The sequence below is a fragment of the Aptenodytes patagonicus genome, chromosome 1 (assembly GCF_965638725.1).
Source record: "Aptenodytes patagonicus chromosome 1, bAptPat1.pri.cur, whole genome shotgun sequence".
NCBI lineage: Eukaryota > Metazoa > Chordata > Aves > Sphenisciformes > Spheniscidae > Aptenodytes > Aptenodytes patagonicus.
Window position 1 is genome coordinate 181,844,458 of NC_134949.1, and position 19,402 is coordinate 181,863,859.

Here is a 19,402-nt window from a genome sequence, read left to right on the forward strand (position 1 = left end):
ATCCCCTGAGGTGAAGTGCTCTTGTATGAGGTGAACTCATGAGTTGCACCTTATATGAAACTAGAAAATTTAACCAGTAGGAAAAAAACTATAGGAAACCAAGATGCATTTGTTCTACTTTTCAGTGCTGGTTTTTTTTGTTGTTTTGTTGGGTTGGGGTTTTTTTGGCAAGGAGAAGTGAGTAACAGATTAACAGTCAATAGTTTGAAAACAACACTCCAAGAATATTCAAGAGAAGGAAAAGTTGGAAAATATTTAGTATCTATACTTTACTATGTAGTAGATGATGGAGCCATTATAGAATTGCTCTCCTCATTCAACCCCAAGACACTTTCGATTGAGGTAATATAGCTTTAAAATTAGAAAAAAAGTTTTAGTCACATTACCAGCAGTTTAAAACAAAGTGAAAGTGTTTCCATTTGGTCATAATTTTTTTAGAACATGTGTGACATTGGCCTCAGTTTAATCCAAAATATTAAATGTTAAGTTTTTTTCATTGTCACAGGTAAATGAAACATGGATTCTCACACAGAATTTACAGCTGTATAATAGCAAAGAGAGCAACAAAACTTACATCCTGACATCGTAGTGATCTACTTTGAGGTTGAAACAGCAGATTCTTTCTCAATATAACTCTTCCATGAATATTATCACTTCATTTTTTTCTTGGCATTTGTAAACAGCTGTTTACAAAAAGCTATCACAAACATCAGTAAGAAAAATGAAAATAACTGCACTTGACTAGAAAATTGGGTATTAGTTACACTTCTGATCATAAGATTTGCCAGGGGCTTTACTTAACCACCATTCAGGCTAGTCAACATTCCACATACTTCTGAAGCTTTCAAACATGTTTGTTTATACAGATTATGATACCAGTGGTAACTACGATGAGTCACCTTGTTTTCACTAAAGTAGAACTAGCTGTTATAATCACTTAAATATAGAATTGGACAACACAGGTAGTCCTTTTTTATCTTAGGGTGTTCTGGTGATACAAGAAAATTTCTTTGTTCCACAGAACTGCCACATGTCAGTCCACAGTAAGTTCAGATTTGGGGTCTTTTAAGTTAAGGCATTTACTCCATCTCATCATGCCAGTTTGTTACTTTGCAGTTCATTTAGGTAGATGATTTGGAATGTGGAAAAAGTCACCGTCTTGACACCTGTACTGTGGTTAGAAGGGAGGTAGTTTTAAAGAGAGACACCTACATTTTAAAGAAATGAAATATGGGTTTTCCATTTTCCCAAGCAGAAGTTTTTTCTCTGAAAAGCATAATCTTCTGAGGAATAATCTACTTCTTTGAACTCCAAAAACCAGTATTAATCAACTTACTAACTTATTTAAATTGAGGAAAGGAGAGTTTTACTTAATTGGAGAGCTTATCACTAGAAAAAGCTACAGGAGAACAGAAGCATGAGTGTATCAAACAAGATGACAACAAATGGCATATTACTAACTTTCTTCCCCCTCCCCCCCCCAAGCTTGCATTTTAAAATCTTCTTCCTATGTTTCTGATTGCAGGGGAACTTCCCTCCTCAAAAAAGCAACAATATGAAAAAAAAAGACACATTATATGAGTGTATTCTGTATACAGCAGAATAGAAAAGTACTTTCATCATGGTTCTTAAGTTTAAAAATAAATATGGTAAGAATTATAAAATTGATATTTTCATTAAAATCAAGAAAGTGTGCATACTCAAATTATCGTACGCCAGACCTACTTTCCAGAAGAGCTTCCAGTTAGATATGAACTTCCCACATGTCATGGTAAGTCTTATCACAGTGAAAGGTAGGAGTCTCATCAGAAAGAAACATATAGTTGGCTCACGTTAGCATTTTATTTTGACTCAGGAGATCAGTTTTGAACCAAGTTTCCTGGTTGTCCCCACTTAACCAGCTTTGATTTCCACATTTTGATTTGCATTGTGGAGCCATCATCTCAGAGTTTGCTAACTGAATTCCTTTCTGAGAATCCAAGAACACCTACAATGCACTCTAACCACTAAAAGGCATTCAGCACCCTTGGGCCAAATCAGCCCTAACTAGAATTAATCTGAAGTCAAACCCTGAAACTCAGCGTGGATATCAAGTCCTCTGACCCATCTCGTTTACTCTAGAACTACCCCTATTGTTTCGCACCACTAGTTAGCACTGACTTTTTTTTCAGTCCTTTGTGGCTATACTGGGGCAATGCTATTTCTTCAGTAATATCACCACTGCAATTTAGGAGTTGTATATAAAAATTAAAAGCTTTAATTGATTTGTGCCTATGCTTATGCTAACAACATTTTAACAGATTACTACTTGTAATTAAAAGCAATTCCAAGCAAAAACAGTTCACATCAAGTACTTTCTTTGAGTAGATGACTACGAGACACAGTTGGTTAATGAACTGACCTTTTCATTTTAGAAAAAAGATGTGGATTAAACAATGAATCAAGTCCAAAATTAAGGACACATGACAAACTCACCCAGAACAGCTTTGATTACTGTTCATAGTTTTCAATTACCTCATAATTTACCATAGCTAATATTCTAATATTTACAAAAAGTAAAGACAAGGTGCTGCAGAGCAGGATAGTAACACTGCTTGTAAACAGGCAGAAAATCAATCATAGTTTCCTACTCCATATGAATAGAACTGTACATTTGTACAGACACTGTATTTTATACATGGAATGTGAAAGACTGAGAAGAGACAGCAGTAAGAAAAGAAGCATGTAGCAAGCATAACTGTTCATGACTACTGCTCTCTATCCTCACTTTACAAAAACTATTATTTGAAGCAATCATATACAAGATAATTTTCTACTTTCAACTAAAGAAAAAAACCAACAGAACAGGTTCAGAGTTTGACCACTGCTACTGTACAGTATGGAATCCACATTCTTGCTATGAGATACATAGTTTGCTTGTCTTTACAGGATTGTAGGAGAAGAATCAAACTTTCATATTGTTACTGCACTGGTAATGGAAAAAAAAAAATTACTACTAGAATTAAATCTGTAACTTCATTTAAACAATATGTTTGTAATTCAATTTATTCTTTATAAGCAGAAAACCAAGGCAGTCATTCCTCCTACCTAAAACTCCTTAGATATAAATATAGCTAAATGTTTAGATCTTTTTTAATATGCATTTTAAAAGATACTTACTGTTCTAAGAGTTGATCATATTTTCTTAAAGCATCCTTTTCAGCAATAACTGCTCTTTCTTTTTCAGCGACAGCATTATCTCTCGCTTCTCTCAAATTTCTGAAAGAAAAAAAAGTTATTCTGTCAAGAATCTGTTAGGAAAAAGACTGTTTTGCTTCATGAATTACTACTGACTGATCAACTTCAATACTACCTTCTTCAGTTCTCATCGAATGATAGAGGGGTCTGTCTATCTATATATCTATTCATTACAGAGGCTTTACTTCAGGTTACTTTCATATATACCAGCAAAGTTCTGAAATTCTAAAAACAATGATCAAACCACCTATTTATATGTGGAAATATATGAATAATTCTAGAATACTAGAACTGCAAATTACTTATTTTTTATAGGAATTAAATACATTGCAATAATTTTGCTTCGTACTTCACTAATAACTAGGGGAATGCTGTCCTCCTTGCTGAGATGATTCACAACTTCTATGATAGAGCAGGAAAAGATTAGCTAGGCATAGAAATCCTACTTGCACATACAACTAATTGGTTAGTTAGTCTGATATATAGGTTATTGCATATCATTGGTGCCTCCTTCTAGCTTCTATTGCTGGCACCATTTTTGATCTGCACAGAACCATAAAACAACACAAGATTTTATTGCAATCAATCTATACTTTTTCAATTTTTTAACCAAAAAATCAGTCAAGACTTGCAAACTATCTCATTCTTATTTCACTGACAAAAATGAGAATAGTATCATATGAAGAATAACACATATAGTATTTGTGTTAAAAATTATATAGGTATTAATAGTCTGTTAATCTGTAGTTTGTCTGTAGTATACTATCACGGTTTAACCCCAGCTGGCAACTAAACACCACGCAGCCGCTCATTCACTCCCCCCATGGTGGGATGGGGGAGAGAATCAGAAAGGTAAAAGTGAGAAAACTTGTGGGATGAGATGAAGACTACTTTTAATAGGTAAAGTAAAAGCTGCGCACGCAAGCAAAGCAAAACAAGGAATTCATTCACTCCTTCCCATCGGCAGGCAGGTGTTCAGCCATCTCCAGGAAAGCAAGGCTCCATCATGCGTAATGGTTACTTGGGAAGACAAACGCCATCACTCCAAACGTCCCCCCCTTCCTTCTTCTTCCCCCAGCTTTATACGCTGAGCATGACGTCATATGGTGTGGGATATTCCTTTGGTCAGTTGGGGTCAGCTGTCCCGGCTGTGTCCCCTCCCAGCTTCTTGTGCACCTCCAGCCTACTCGCTGGTGGGGTGGGGCGAGAAGCAGAAAAGGCCTTGACCCTGTGTAAGCACTGCTCAGCAATAACGAAAACACCTCTGTATTATCGACACTGTTTTCAGCACAAACCCAAAACATAGCCCCATACTAGCTACCATGAAGAAAATTAACTCTACCCCAACCAAAACCAGCACACATACAATAAACTGTACTAAGTGGAAGTACAACGTACAACCACTATCTAAGCAGTATCTCCATTATTTAGCGCAACACAGTAACAGCCAATTTGTAGAGCAAACAGTGGTTGTTGAGGACCAGACACCTACGTTATGACCATTTTCGAGGATTTTACTTTAAGCTACTTCTGGTTTGCTCCTGTGACCTGAACACCCACTAGCATTTGTAATATATTAGGTGATCTTAGAGACTCCTTTCAACTTCGTTTCATCTAAAAGGAATCATGTTCATGTGCTACAAACATGAGCAGAATACCACAAATTCAAGCACAAACTGTGAGGCAAGCAAAAACATGGCAAGCAGCAATGACTAGGGGGCTTCACTTCAAAACCACATTCTTCACCTGAACTAAACTGTTAGTGTAGATGCAACCAAGCTCTTCCCACTGAAGTTGTTTCTTCTCTCCTCCCCCACAGGAACTTTTTAACTTAAAGCAAAGTGAAATTATAGTCTCAGGCAAATTTTGAAGAAAAGAGAAAAGTCAAGATATAGAGGTAAATGGAAAATTATTAAGCCCATGTAAATGTTATCCTAGGTCATTTTAGCCACACTAAAGGTATTTAATTTTTGGATGAAAGACTATTTTCTAGACTAAGTAAATGTTATCAATGGTACTTTTCTGAATTCAGAGTAATTCATATGAATAGGAAACAGTTACTTATGAAGAATCAACATCAGAATTATGTGACACTTAACTGGCTATGAGAGAAAGATAACAAAATTTTCCTTAAAAATTCAGTTACAGGACTACAAAATTTACCGATGAAATTCAGGGACTGATCTTGAGAGTAGATTCTTTAAAACTGACTCATACCAAAATATAAGAACATGGTAATTAATTTTGTTAATGGTATTAAGATCAAGCATATTATGTCTCAGAGTAGGAGTGCAATGTTGTATCCTTAAGACTAGAGTAACGGAAGTGGGATAAAAATTCAATGGTAGGAGATACACAGCGACTCGTTTAGACAATAAACTATTGTCTAATAAACTATAATAACTATAATAAACTATCGTGACCCGCCTAGTGGATGAGGGAAAGGCTGTGGATGTGGTCTACCTGGACTTCAGCAAGGCCTTTGACACTGTCTCCCACAGCATTCTCCTAGAGAAGCTGGCGGCTCACGGCTTAGACAGGTGTACTCTGCGCTGGGTCAAAAACTGGATGGACGGCCGGGCCCAGAGAGTTGTGGTGAATGGAGTTACATCCAGTTGGCGGCCGGTCACGAGCGGTGTTCCCCAGGGCTCAGTTTTGGGGCCGGTCTTGTTCAATATCTTTATTGATGATCTGGATGAGGGGATTGAGTGCACCCTCAGTAAGTTTGCAGACGACACCAAGTTGGGTGGGAGTGTTGATCTGCTCGAGGGTAGGAAGGCTCTGCAGAGGGACCTGGACAGGCTGGATCGATGGGCCCAGACCAACTGTATGAGGTTCAACAAGGACAAGTGCCGGGTCCTGCCCTTCGGCCACAACAACCCCATGCAGCGCTACAGGCTTGGGGAAGAGTGGCTGGAAAGCTGCCCAGCAGAGAAGGACCTGGGGGTGTTGGTCGACAGCCGGCTGAACATGAGCCGGCAGTGTGCCCAGGCGGCCAAGAAGGCCAATGGCATCCTGGCCTGGATCAGAAATAGTGTGGCCAGTAGGAGTAGGGAAGTGATTGTGCCCCTGTACTCGGCCCTGGTGAGGCCGCACCTCGAATACTGTGTTCAGTTTTGGGCCCCTCACTACAAGAAGGACGTTGAGGTGCTGGAGCGTGTGCAGAGAAGGGCAACGAGGCTGGTGAGGGGTCTGGAGAACAAGTCTTATGAGGAGCGGCTGAGGGAACTGGGGTTGTTCAGCCTGGAGAAAAGGAGGCTGAGGGGAGACCTCATCGCTCTCTACAACTACCTGAAAGGAGGTTGTAGTGAGGTGGGTGTTGGTCTTTTCTCCGAAGTAACAAGCGATAGGACGAGAGGAAATGGCCTCAAGTTGCGGCAGGGGAGGTTTAGATTGGATGTAAGGAAAAATTTCTTTACTGAAAGAGTGGTGAAACATTGGAACAGGCTGCCCAGGGAAGTGGTGGAGTCCCCATCCCTGGAGGTATTTAAAAGACGTGTAGATGAGGCGCTTAGGGACATGGTTTAGTGGGCATGGTGGTGTTGGGTTGACGGTTGGACTCGATGATCTTAGAGGTCTTTTCCAACCTCAATGATTCTATGATTCTATTTTGATTAACTGAATAGCTAATCAATTGAAAATGCAATAGAAGGAAAAAGGACACAAGTGAGGTACTACTCAACCAACAAGATGACAATCACAGATGTGATGTAACTTCTGCTGAAATATTTTCAACAGAGCTAGGAAACACACTAGCGATACTGTCAGTTTTCAGATAGTGCGACTGCGATTTTAAAAGAGGTAAAGCACCTACCTGATGGCCTCTATGTGCAGCCATCAGATATCTAGCAAGCCTATCATACAAGTGAAAACACCCTTCTAAAATGGGACAGAAATACTACCTACAGATTCATGAACGGGTATGGGGAAAAAAAAGGTGGGATGAGGGCAGGGGAGGGGAAGCAGAAGCACAAGGGCATCTATATTAGCTTTTGAAATAAATCTCTTGGCAACTGCCATTTATTGCACTGCAGTTCACATCCCTAAACTATTCCAGAGTGCACAAATTGGATTCCAGTCAGATTGAACCAAGTCAGAAGATGTGCTCAGGGGAAGCATCTAGCATGCTCAAAACTACTAAATTGTGTTTGATCTATGGGAACAGACTACAGCTAATCCAAAGTCAAACCTCACACAGACATTCACATGCCCTGTGAATTCACTCATGCTTGCTAATGCAAACATAGCCAATGCTTCTACAACCGAACAAGTGAAACTGATTCCAGATAAATTAAGAATGAAAGCATCACCTTTTTATTGGTCTGTCGGGGGGGACAGAATAAGCTAAAATGGGGGGGCATTTTAGCTTCTTGAACTGACTCATCCAAGTGTGAAACAAGTGCCAATAAATTCAAGGGAAACATCAAGCCCACCAGGCTTGGCAATGTGGTAAGGAGTAAGAGCAACTGAATATTAGATTAGCTTAGCTGTAATACCATTCCATGCTTTGAGCCTGAATACGAAACCAGCAACTTAACTTTGTTTTCAGTCACAATCACACAACTTCATTGCAAACTGCTTTGCTCGCAATTTGGGGTTCCATTTGTCTCACCATTGAGGGGCACCTCAGACTGGGAAGCACTGTCTTATGGTGGAATTTTTTAGTATTTTATAGAAAGAACATACGCTGAAAATCTTTTTTGGAAAAATATGAAGTAAACCTAAGGGATTTACATTTCAGAAGTAATTATTTCAAAATGAGGAACAAAACTTCTGTAAATTTGTTCCAGATACAAATGAAATATTTTTCAGTAGCTTTCTCAATGATATACAGACCTTTGTCAAATCTCCACCAACAGTGGACGTTTAAATTCATACTTTGTAATTCAAAATAGATTTGCATACAGGAAGTGGTATGGATGTGTGTGCGTGTATGTATATGTTTTACTCACACTTGCAAAACTACACAATGATGTAATTTTTTTTAATTAGAACCTTTCAGTTGACTGGAAGACAGACAGCAGGAGTCATGTTCTTTTTTCACTCTTCCGAGCAGTAACAAAACTACCTATTAGAGGAACAGATGCTGATGCCACAAATATCTTTTTACTACAGTCATTTCCTTCTCCACAAGACACTTTCAGGACATCTACAATGAAGTTATAATGAATTATTAAGCACTCCTCCCATTTTAAAGGAATAAAAGGGGCAAAAAACAAGCTCAAAAAGAAATCCAGTGCCGAAAGCCCAAATCTTTAGATCCCTAAAGGCTTATGTATGTGCCTAACTCTGCATGTAATTCCATGGAATTCAACAAGATGACACACATGCAAAAGTCAATATGCAGGTCTTTGCAGGACTAGGATCGTCTTCAAAAGAGGATTTTATAATAATTCACAGGAAATCAATCCTTTTGTGAATCATAATGCTGTAAACAATCTAAAATAGATTTATTTTAGAAAGGCATAAGTCTTATTGGTTTCCCTCATTTTATCTGTTTTACTTTCTGCATCAACACCTTCTTTTCTGGTTTCCTGGCACAATTTCAAGATTGCCCATATAGCATGACAGGTAAGCCAATACATTTTGTATTAATTAACTAACACTATACATCTGAACAAACTTCAAACCACTAATGTTTATCTAGAACGTGAATTTTAATAATACTTTTCATTGACAATGTTGAATGTCAATCATTCAATAATAATTATAAAACCATATATTTACTGTACAAGTATAATTTCATTTTAGTTTTTACAAGATTCTCATCAGTTTTTTAACTGAACTTAAATTCTCACATTTTGATCATCTCTCAAAGAGCCAGTCAACCAGGATTATACCCAAGCACAAAACAGTACTTGGTCATTTTTGCCCTAACTAGATTATTGCCTGCATCTTATCTACCTGTTTTCACGTTCATACATCTCTTTTGAAGTGCTTCTTAGTTGCTCAATTTCTTGATTTGTTTTCAACCTTATTTGTTCCAGCTCTTCATGCAGTCTCTTTTCATATTCTGTTTTATAGTGGTCTCTGTAAATAAACAAATACACAACATAGGACTTTAGAATTAATTGCACTGGCCAAAATATCAAAACTTCAGGTACAGCTGTACAAGTACAGCAGAGCATTTCTTGATTTTACATTTTATTTTAATTCTTACTCATTTTCCTCCCAAATTGCTTGAAATACATATTACCCTTATGTTTTTATGCAAATTGAGTGAAAATCCATCAGGAATAAAGAATATGTAATTGGGAATAAATAAAAACTTTCTGCATGCTGTTTTAATTTTTTTTAAAGTAATATGACATTGATTAATCACGCAACATTATGCTTAACATTCTTCCAGAAATTCTTTGTCAGCCTCTACATGAGTGTTTATATTAATTAACCACTTAAAAAAAAAAGTTTATTCCTCGCTTTCCAAAGTTTTCTAGCTTCTTCATCACTGGGTAAGGGTTGATTAACTCGTTAACTTACAATACCGCCATGCTACTACGAGACTTTGTTGTGTACTATTTGCACCTCATCTGGGGGAAAAAACATCACAAGAAACATTGAAGATTACATGCTGTGGAGATTCGTGAAGTCAAAAAACCCCAAGATTTGGGAATTTATCCTGTCAATGTGACATATAAATTAAAATACATACTTAAGTTTTTAGGCAGCAGATAACAGAAGATTCCAGGATAAAAGAATTTCATTTCAGAGTAATATTGACATCTTTTTGTAACTCTGGAAGCCCATAACAGATTGTAGGAATCCCATAAAGAATTTTTCCTACAAAACTACAAAAAAAGGTTTATGTTGTAAGTACTTAACAGCTAAGGAATGTTAAAATTTTATAGCATCTAGTTAATGTTCAAGAATAATCAACCAGCAGTGAAGCAACTGGTAGAAATTACAGGTTTGGAAATAAAAGCAAGTTTATGAAGAAACGTGCATTTACAACCGTAAAAGGTTTTAGATTTCTTCCGACTTCCAATTGCGTGATAGCCCATAATTTTTAGAAATCAGTACCTAAGCTGGCCAAAAAACTCCTTCACATTAACTAAAATCCCCAAAATATTTAAATGTCAGAATGCTTGTTGTCCAGGTTTTCCTGTTTTCTTTTTATTGAGACACTGAATTTCAGTTGACCCTTCAAGGTAAAAGTGAATTTATCTCCTCTCCTTCCTCAAGTGCACCACACTACGGCAAAATACTTTATGAATATCTTTGATACAATGAAGAAGTTTATAATAAAAAAAAAAACCCAAACAAAAAAAAAAACAACAAACCAAACCACCAAAACCCACACTGTACTGGCATGTAAGGTCCCCATTAGAAACTTTTTGTGTTCTTTATGTGTTGTATGGCTCAATATGTAAGAAAAAAAAAAAAAGAATGCTGGATCAGGACCTCAAGATATAATTCTTATGTGCAGAATCAACAAGCATTACCATTTTCTTGGTACTGAGACAATTTGCTATTACCATTACTACTTGCCAAAAATAAATTTCTGCAATGACAGAAATTATACCTTCCCTCCTATGGCAAGACTGCTAAAAGTCAGGAAGGCTCACTGAAAAAATTAGAAGAATCTGGAAAAGTCTTGAACACCCACAGTGATGTCACCAGAAGACAGTTCAAAGTGACGCTTATCTTTATGATGACTAAAATAAACACATGGTATAGTAAAGGGCATATTCCGAGCATATAGCTTGACTGCCCTACCAATGCCTTTTAAAAAACACCAACTGAGTTGCTGCTGAAGCAAAGGACCATCATTTGCGATTTTTATTCCTGACCTGCTGTTACGGTGTTTTGCTTGAGCAGTAATTAAAAATGGTTTTGCCTTCTCAAGTTGTTTCATCTTCTTCAGGCTGCAGGCTTTAATGAGCTTCTTTCCAGGCCTATCATTCATAAGGCTTTATACTGCGAAAAACTAAACATGATCTGAGCATCTCAATGCAACTATGGATTGTGTTTGAAGATTAAACATATAAAGGGAAATCTTTTGTGTAGGTCTGTGCTTACACATAGATTCCCAAGAACTGTAGCTATGAGCTGCTGCCATTCATCTTGCCACAATCTCAACCTATTTTGAAGTGTGTCTTTTTTAAAATTTTGTGAGTTAATCGCTCAGTTTCCTAAAGTCTGTAATTTTCTAACTACAGTACCCCAATGCCAGCAGTTCTGATGGTGACCAGAAGGTGAATTACTCTTTATTCCTAAAAATAGATAGTTGGGTTTGTTTTCATCATTTACATTCCTGAATTACAGCAACCAAGAGATCCAGATGTGAAGCGAGCATTAAAAAGCCTCAAATTCTTCAAAAGGTAGCAAATAGAAGCTTATTACCTAAACTGATGTCACCTCCAGGTAGCACTGAGGACTGTAGAATGTCCATTAGTTGGTACAGTTTTCTCCTGCTCTACTTTTGTACCTCTCTATAAATAGGATTCTGTAGAGCACTCTATAAGAAACCTAATACCGTAGATACTTGACCTGAGAGATGGATGGTTTAAATTGCTGAATAGACGGGAATCCCCACTATGGGACGCAGTCTCAGAAGGTGCACACAAAGTGTGTACATGTGTGTTGGAAAATGTAAAGAAGGGACAGCTTCTGCAAAATTGCAGATCACATGCAGGTTTTAAAGCACTTTACAAAAGTGCTTTATTACTCCCATTTTACAAAAGAAATTTTATATTAACATTTTTACATTTTACATTACGTTTTTACATTTTGAAATTACGTATTCGAAGTTCTTCAGCAGGTCAGCAGTGGAACCTTGAATACAACCTAAGCTGCCCAAGCTGCAGTGCGGTCCTACACATGCTGCTCAATACGCTACACTGCCTTCTCTGCTACGCTATATTGTCCCTGCAAAAGACGGTCTCTAGAGGAGAGCAGACATACCTGCATTATGCATTACAGTTAATATCTGTCCTATGAAAATTAGCATTATGAAGACAGTCACCAATACCAATGATGTCAAGAGAGAGATTTGATAACAGTACAGAATCCCAATGACAGTATCAAGATCCTCTAAAGGCAAAGAAAGAGTCAGAGAATTTCTCTTTAGCTGGTATCAAAATGCAAGAGAGAGAGACCTCTGATATTCCAGAGGACAGCGAAGCAAGCTTGCACAGTATCCCAAACTGTGGTAGAGGCAAGCTACATACGTCTCTTTCTAGGTTCCCCTCAAATGGAGACAGCTCTGTAAAAGTGCCTCTGCATCATTATTACAGGATAAGGATTTCACAGTGGTTTTCTAGAAATAGAAATCTAGCTACAAGAGTCAGTACTGACAAGCACATTTCTAGAGGAAGACTGCTCAGACCTACATGATTTTTTAAAACCCCATTTAAAAGCAAGTCTTAAAAACTTATTTAAAATGCAGAAGTTCCAGGTGAACATAGTTCTGAGATATAAACATGTAAAACAAATTAAAAAAAGTTTAAGTGACTACATTGAAAGAAAAAATAGTATTAAAACCACTTCTGATAAGCAATATGGGCTGGAACTCCACAGCTGATAATTTCAGCAGAGTGCTTTTCTATTTCCATTTAGATAACAATTTGTCTTTTAGTTGCATTACAGGAGAGTCATATTAGCACACTTATCTTAGTTATACAAGGACACAAGATTTATAGATGCTGTTTGCAGTTCCATCTTCTTAATTCAAACAGAAGGAAGCAGCTGAAGAGAAGCTTGAATTCTGAATAAGAAAAACCTCAATGTGGTTTGAAATTTTGTAGTATAGCATTACATATGTAGCAAGACATGTAGCTGAAGAGTGCAGTGTTTCCTGTTCAACATCGCATACATACATATATATACACACCAATTCAAATAGCATAAGGATTTGACGCTATTTACCATTGTGGCTAGCATACAATGATCAATTTATTTCTGAAAGCTACATTTAGGGAATCTTTATTCAAACTTGAGATATGAAAGACTGATAGCTCTAATAGCTGATATGAAACATACTATGTCCTATTTTAAACATTTGTGAAAATTAAATATATTTTATTCTGCAATAATAATTTAGATTGTCTTTCAGATACTCCTGTTTTTAATAAAGGTCATTTGGGGCGGGAGGAGATATGTAACATATGGACTTCAAAGAGTTTTTCTCTCTTTTTTAATTAATTACAGTTACCTCCATAAATTTCTATATACACCTAAGAGAATAGTTGCTGTAAACTTTCAATACTGACATCTTCACTGCTATGGTCTTATATCAAAGACCAACCTTATATCAAAGGTTTAAAAGAAATTTCCTGATACACATTAAGACCCAACAGAAGTGTTCTGTTTCTACTTACACAAATATGGACTAGCTTTCTTAAATTTTTTTCTAATAAAACAGGATTTGTGCAAGAAACAAGGGACAACAGTTAAATAACTTGTCTACTGATAGACACGAACACACAATAACTTACCTGGATGCAACATATTTTTCATACATTTCTTCCCTAGCTTTTTTGGCATCCTCTAGCTGAATCTGAAGTCTTTCAAGACGATCTTCTTCATGTGCACAGCGAACACTAAGCTCCATGTTCTGGCGATTAAGATAATCTTTATCTTTTTGCAACAAGTTGAGGGATTGTTGTATGGTTGACAGCTATAAAAGGCATTAAAAAGAACACTTCAATGTGAACTTCAAGATAAGTATTTAACCTATGTACACATATTTGCGATTTCATTTTAACTCTCTTCTGTGAAATCACCTGAACCAAAAAACTCTATTTACACTTACGTTTAACGTAAGTTGGTGAAGCTTTATGCTGAAAAAAAAAAAAAGAATTGAATAAAATTATAATTTTATGAGTTTTCATTATTTATTTCTGGTAGTTGGCACCTGAAAAAGAGGTAAAGTGCCCCTTAATCTACCTCAGTATCTAAATAGTACTGCAGTATTGAATAGTGATAGTACTGAATAGTACTACATCAGAAATACTTACGTCGAGTCTTGGTGCCGACCTGTCACCATGTTGGCTACAACATTCTCAGAAACAGAAGTGAAAAGTTTAAGGGCACCAGAGCGATTATTGCTCCGTAAAGAAATGGTAAAACTGCTAGTTCTGGGGCTGAAGTATATCATGATTGTCATGGACAAAGTGATGTTCCAGGCTAGCACCAAGGGCAAAGAGGGTTACGCGTGCCTTGTTTTGACTTTCATTTAGTATGGTGTTGCTACAGAAGGCTGAACTGGTGTCGAAGTAGAAACATTAATATCTTGTGAGTCTCTGTAACAGCATTCCCAATCACCAGATCAGTCATCTTTACTACTCCAAGAAGAAAGTGGTGTGGGATAGAGTAGTCTCCATCTATTCAAGGTGAACATTGTCAGAGAACAGCCACAGAGCATAATGGCTCCGTGCAGAGTGCACAGAGGCGCAGCGTGGTGCAGAGTGGCCCAACTCCTTACTCATGACAGCAAAACACAGTTTTACCACCTTAAATAATTTTGCCGTTTAAACTCCTGAGGATGTCACATGCCAACTTCAAAGAATGATAAATTAATAACTTACCAGAAATATGTCCCCCAAAGCTATAAAGACATCATGTACATGTTTTAGACAGAATTCACCCTTCCTGAGTCATAAAAGGACTAAAGGTTATTTAAGGGAGATACTCAAGTCAAAGACATGGAGCAACTAGTTAAACAGCTGAAAATTCATACAAAAAAAAAAAAAAAGAAAAAGGTCTTAGAGGCATGCTTCTCTCCATGTGCCCACTTGCTCAGCACCACAGAGGGTGAGGTATAAATGCCTGTCCTATATTTTGTTTTATTTAAGAAAAAAACCACAACTATCCCCTCTCTCGAAGTAACAGGTTATATGTATATCCACAGTGAACACACACATCATGGATTACTACATGAAGAAAGAAATCTAGGAGTTACTACACCTCCAAACCCTCCTTCCCTGGAATAAATACTGTGTAAACACTTAAAATTGTATGCTCTTCCAATCCATAACTTGTGATACTGTATCAGCATACACAAAAACCATCACCGACCTTCCAAGAGATTCAAGTAATCACACAGTTTGAAGGGGTATTTTAGTTTAAAGTAGTGCTACTTTTATTTCCTCTCAGACTAGTTTAGTATAAAGTTAATGAAAAAAAGCCATTGTTGCTGCTACACTGCAGTACTTGATATGTACATACAAACGATGTACACGACTACTTTTTTGGCCATTGTTATATGCTGAGAACAAACCTGCATTTTTACGTCCTCTTACAATGCTAGAACACTGATGAATAAACAGCCTAACAAAGCCTTCAGACTGATATAAAAGAGGAGAATGAATATAAAAGATATTTTCTAATAGAAACTCAGTTTCTTCCCTAGTGTTTCAGAGTATCTCTATGGCTACCTGTAAAATTAGGCAGAGTACTATCTTTAAAGTGCTAGTTACAGCCACTATTTTATCTGTAACACTTATACAGAGACACTAAGGAACACAATCTCCTCTGAATTCTCTCAGGCGTAATTGGTCTCATTTACTCAGCTGCCAAAGTGTTAACACACAAAGATCCTCCATTTGATTCTTGCCTGGACCAGTACAGAAGTCAAGAACAACCTTCTCATGCAGTGCCCCTTTCATATCACGTTAAAAAGTAAATTCACAAATGAATTCAGAACAACCAATCAATTATTTCTCTATTCCTTTTGGTGTTTCCTAGAGAGATTTCTATACAGAAACACAGCTTAAAAAATAGTCTTATTTTTGCATTGAAGTTGCACTGAGCTACAAACCATCTGATAATTAGTCAATGATGATATAAACTGAAAAAGTTTCTGTCTTGAGATTCAGTAAAAGTCTCTGCAACAGCTTTTTAGGAGGGAGAAAAGTTACACCCACATCAGACGAAGGGAAAAATCCCTTAGCAATTCCCATAATTTTTGATGATTCTATTCTAACTCGCTTACTTCAGGTGAATAATTAATCCTGGAGGTTCAGTCAAGCAATGAACAATTTAGATACAGCAATAGTGAAAATGGATACTGAGTAATGGAAGCTTTTGTACTGATATAAACCATCAGAAGTCCTATAGATCAAGGCAGTGGACTTGGAAACATTCTCTACATGTTTCTGTTTGAGTCCCTTGACCCAAAAGCTATCATACATGCTCAGTAAGGGAGCCATCACTGAACACAATTCATGACTCTTAGATGAATGAATTAATGAACAGAGAAGCAGCAAGGGACATTTCTTTTGACCTGACAGGCCTCTGGCTCTTGAAATGTCTTTGGAGCAGCAGAAACACATTCCCCTGTGAAATACTAGTGCTACCAGAATGGCAATGACTGAGATCTGAGTGAAGTAACTGACCTAACTGGATCAGAACTCAGTGGAACCCTAACAAAGATGAGAGCCCCTCTGTGCCTGAAGAGGCATTTATTCATTTTCCCAGCAGAAAGACTTTGAAAGACTAATGGAGACACATTAGAGAAAAACAGTCCATCAACCCTAGTAGATAGTCCTGCCCAAAACGGAAGCAGCACTGGAATTCCTCTTGTCAATAGGCAGTATCCTAGAAAGAAGAGGTCCAGAATAGCAGTCTCTCTATTCCTGAGGCAGAAGTAACTTCTGTAAAGGCAAAGTGAAGGAAAGTTCAGGCAACTGAACCATTATTTTACTAGAGTCACAAAGAAGAAAAACTATGTATTCTATTGATGTCCAGAAAAAACTTACACAACAAAACATAAGCCAAACAGCAGCTCTGTCCTACTGTCACTATTGGTCAGAAAGAGCTAAAGTTATAACTAGTTCTGCACCTTTTGAGGGATAGAGCACACTCACAGCATTCAGTCTTCACTGCTAAATTTTTCCCTTGGGCCTCCCAGGATCCTGAGCTTATTGGCAGAGTTTGGAAGACTGAAGCAAAGGAAGACTAAACTAGAGACCTAGGAAAACAGCATGCACATAATACCTAGGGAAAAATGGAAAGCACTTGACCAACATTGAGGGAGATAGCCAATGTTGCTGTGAGGTTGGCCAGCTGTTTGAAAGATCATAGCAAGTGAGCAAGGCTTCTGATGACCAGAATCCACCTTCAAGGAGGAGGACTCAGGGAACTGTGGGTTGGTAAACCTAATCTCAGACCCTGAAAAGATTATGAAGCAAACCCTCCTGGAAGCCATATCCATGCATATGGAGGAAAAGGTGACTGGAAACAACTAGCATGGATTTACCAATGCCAAACTGTGCCTAGCAAACCTGACAAGAAAGTTGGATCTATGGGCAGGGGGACAGCTGTCCATGTCATTTACTTGGACTTTTGCATGGCTTTCAGCCATGTCCCATAATATCTCTACAGGAAAATTGGCAAAATATGGATTGGATAGGCAAATATTAGTTGAACAAACTAAATATGAGCCAGAAGTGTGCCCTGACAGCAAAGGCGGCCAAGTGCCTACTAGGCTGTATTAGCAACAATGCAGACAATAGGTTGAAGAAAATTATTATTATCCTGTGTTCAGCATTGGTGAGACTGTATTTGGTGTGCCACATCCCATTCTGAGTTCCCCATAAAGACATACATTAACATACCGGAGCAAGACCAGAAGAGCTCTACCAAGATGGTCATGGACTGTAGCACATGATGTACAAGGGGTTGAGAGAAACGGTTTTTTTGGGTTTGTTTTTTTTTTTTTCAGCCTCCAGAAGAGAAATCTGGATTGGGAAAGTCTTATTTTTATCTTCACCTATCTAATTGGAACACATAGGAAGAGCCAGACTTGGAAGTACATAGTGACAGGACAAAAAGCAACAGAGAAAAGCTGCAACAACTCCGATGAGATTTTACAAAAACTTTGTCACAAAGAGGGTGGACAAACACTGGAACAGATTGGCCAGAAAGGCTGTGGAATCTCCATCTTTGGAGATATTCAAAACTTGACAAAGCCCTAACCAAGCTGACCTAATTTGGCTCTGCACTGCATGTGAGGGTTGGACTAGCTAGTCTCCTGAGGACCATTCTAATCGAAATTATTCCATAGTCCTACAGGTGATCCTGACAGTCTTGATTAGACAAAGAATCAAATTCCTGAGGTGAAGAAATAGACAATTACTGAAATAAGAACTTAATGTTTACCTCTTTTGATAAGTCATTTCTTTCTTTAGCTTGTGCTTTGTGTGACACCTCTAATATTTCATATTTTCTTCTGAGTTCTGACAATTCATGTTCAAATACATCACGTTCACTGTTAAAATAAAGTGAAACTATTAGATGCATAAAGTGTAATGAACAAGATTCCTGCGCATTTGTAATTTCTCAGCCTTCTTTCAGTTCATGACACTGACTTCTTCCAACCAGTCACTCATAGGGCAATTAGCAATAATCTTACCTTTTTTAGTTATGAACACCTGCAATGGTATCTTATTATATGAAAGAATTTTCTTCATTTCTAAGTATTTAAAAAATAATCCTAAATTATAATACAATAATACTGAATTCCCATCCTAAATTATTTCATCCTCCTCTGATTATTCTTCTTTAGTGTAACTTTGGGCTATACATTTCTCCTCTTAGCAATGAACTGTAAGTACCCTTGTGATCCTTTTAGCTTTATCAAGCTTTTGATGCTATTTCCCATGACATTCTCTTGAACCTTTTCAGACATTGAAGTTGGATGAAAAACTAAAGCAACTTCGTTTCCATCTTCCTAATCAAACGGAAAGCAATGTATACTTGTTCCCAGTTGCTACTCTCCCTTGTATACAGTCCCTTGATACTAGAGGGGGTTGTACTACTCTTCTCTTGTTTAAAATATACACAGCACAGCTGCAAAAATTATATTGGTGTCCTGAATAAGAGTGCTTTCCATACGCACAAAGAAGCAGCTCTATGTCTCCACTCTATCTGACCCTGTCAGAACAGTGAAATGAATGAGCCAGTATGAGCTTGCAGTTTGGAAAAAAAATAACCAGTTTTACATCAAGCATAGCATAGCTTTAAAACTGAGATAACTTGTAGTACACCAGAACTAGAAGATTTGACATAGCATTTTTAAAGGCAGAAACAAGCCTGGAAGTGATTAACTCCTGCAATGCTCCCAAATATCCTCATGCAGTCATGCCAACAGTGCTCTCCCCTCCCCTTCATCTGTGCCTACCCAGATGAATACAACCTACTCTCTCAAATACAGTTTTGGCAC

The 19,402-nt window shown here is 37.5% G+C and overlaps 1 protein-coding gene across 2 annotated transcripts in view; it reads right to left on the reverse strand.

Moving 5' to 3' along the window:
- The window catches only part of PIBF1 (progesterone immunomodulatory binding factor 1), a 127,617-nt gene that overhangs the window by 85,432 nt on the left and 22,783 nt on the right, over positions 1-19,402 (reverse strand). For both annotated transcript variants that reach the window (XM_076362897.1, XM_076362903.1), the window contains exons 7-10: positions 18,340-18,448; positions 13,674-13,855; positions 9,142-9,267; positions 3,160-3,258 (exon numbers count right to left, since the gene is read on the reverse strand). In XM_076362897.1, the coding sequence (XP_076219012.1) occupies positions 3,160-3,258; positions 9,142-9,267; positions 13,674-13,855; positions 18,340-18,448 (516 nt within the window). The remainder of the gene's footprint in view (positions 1-3,159; positions 3,259-9,141; positions 9,268-13,673; positions 13,856-18,339; positions 18,449-19,402) is intronic.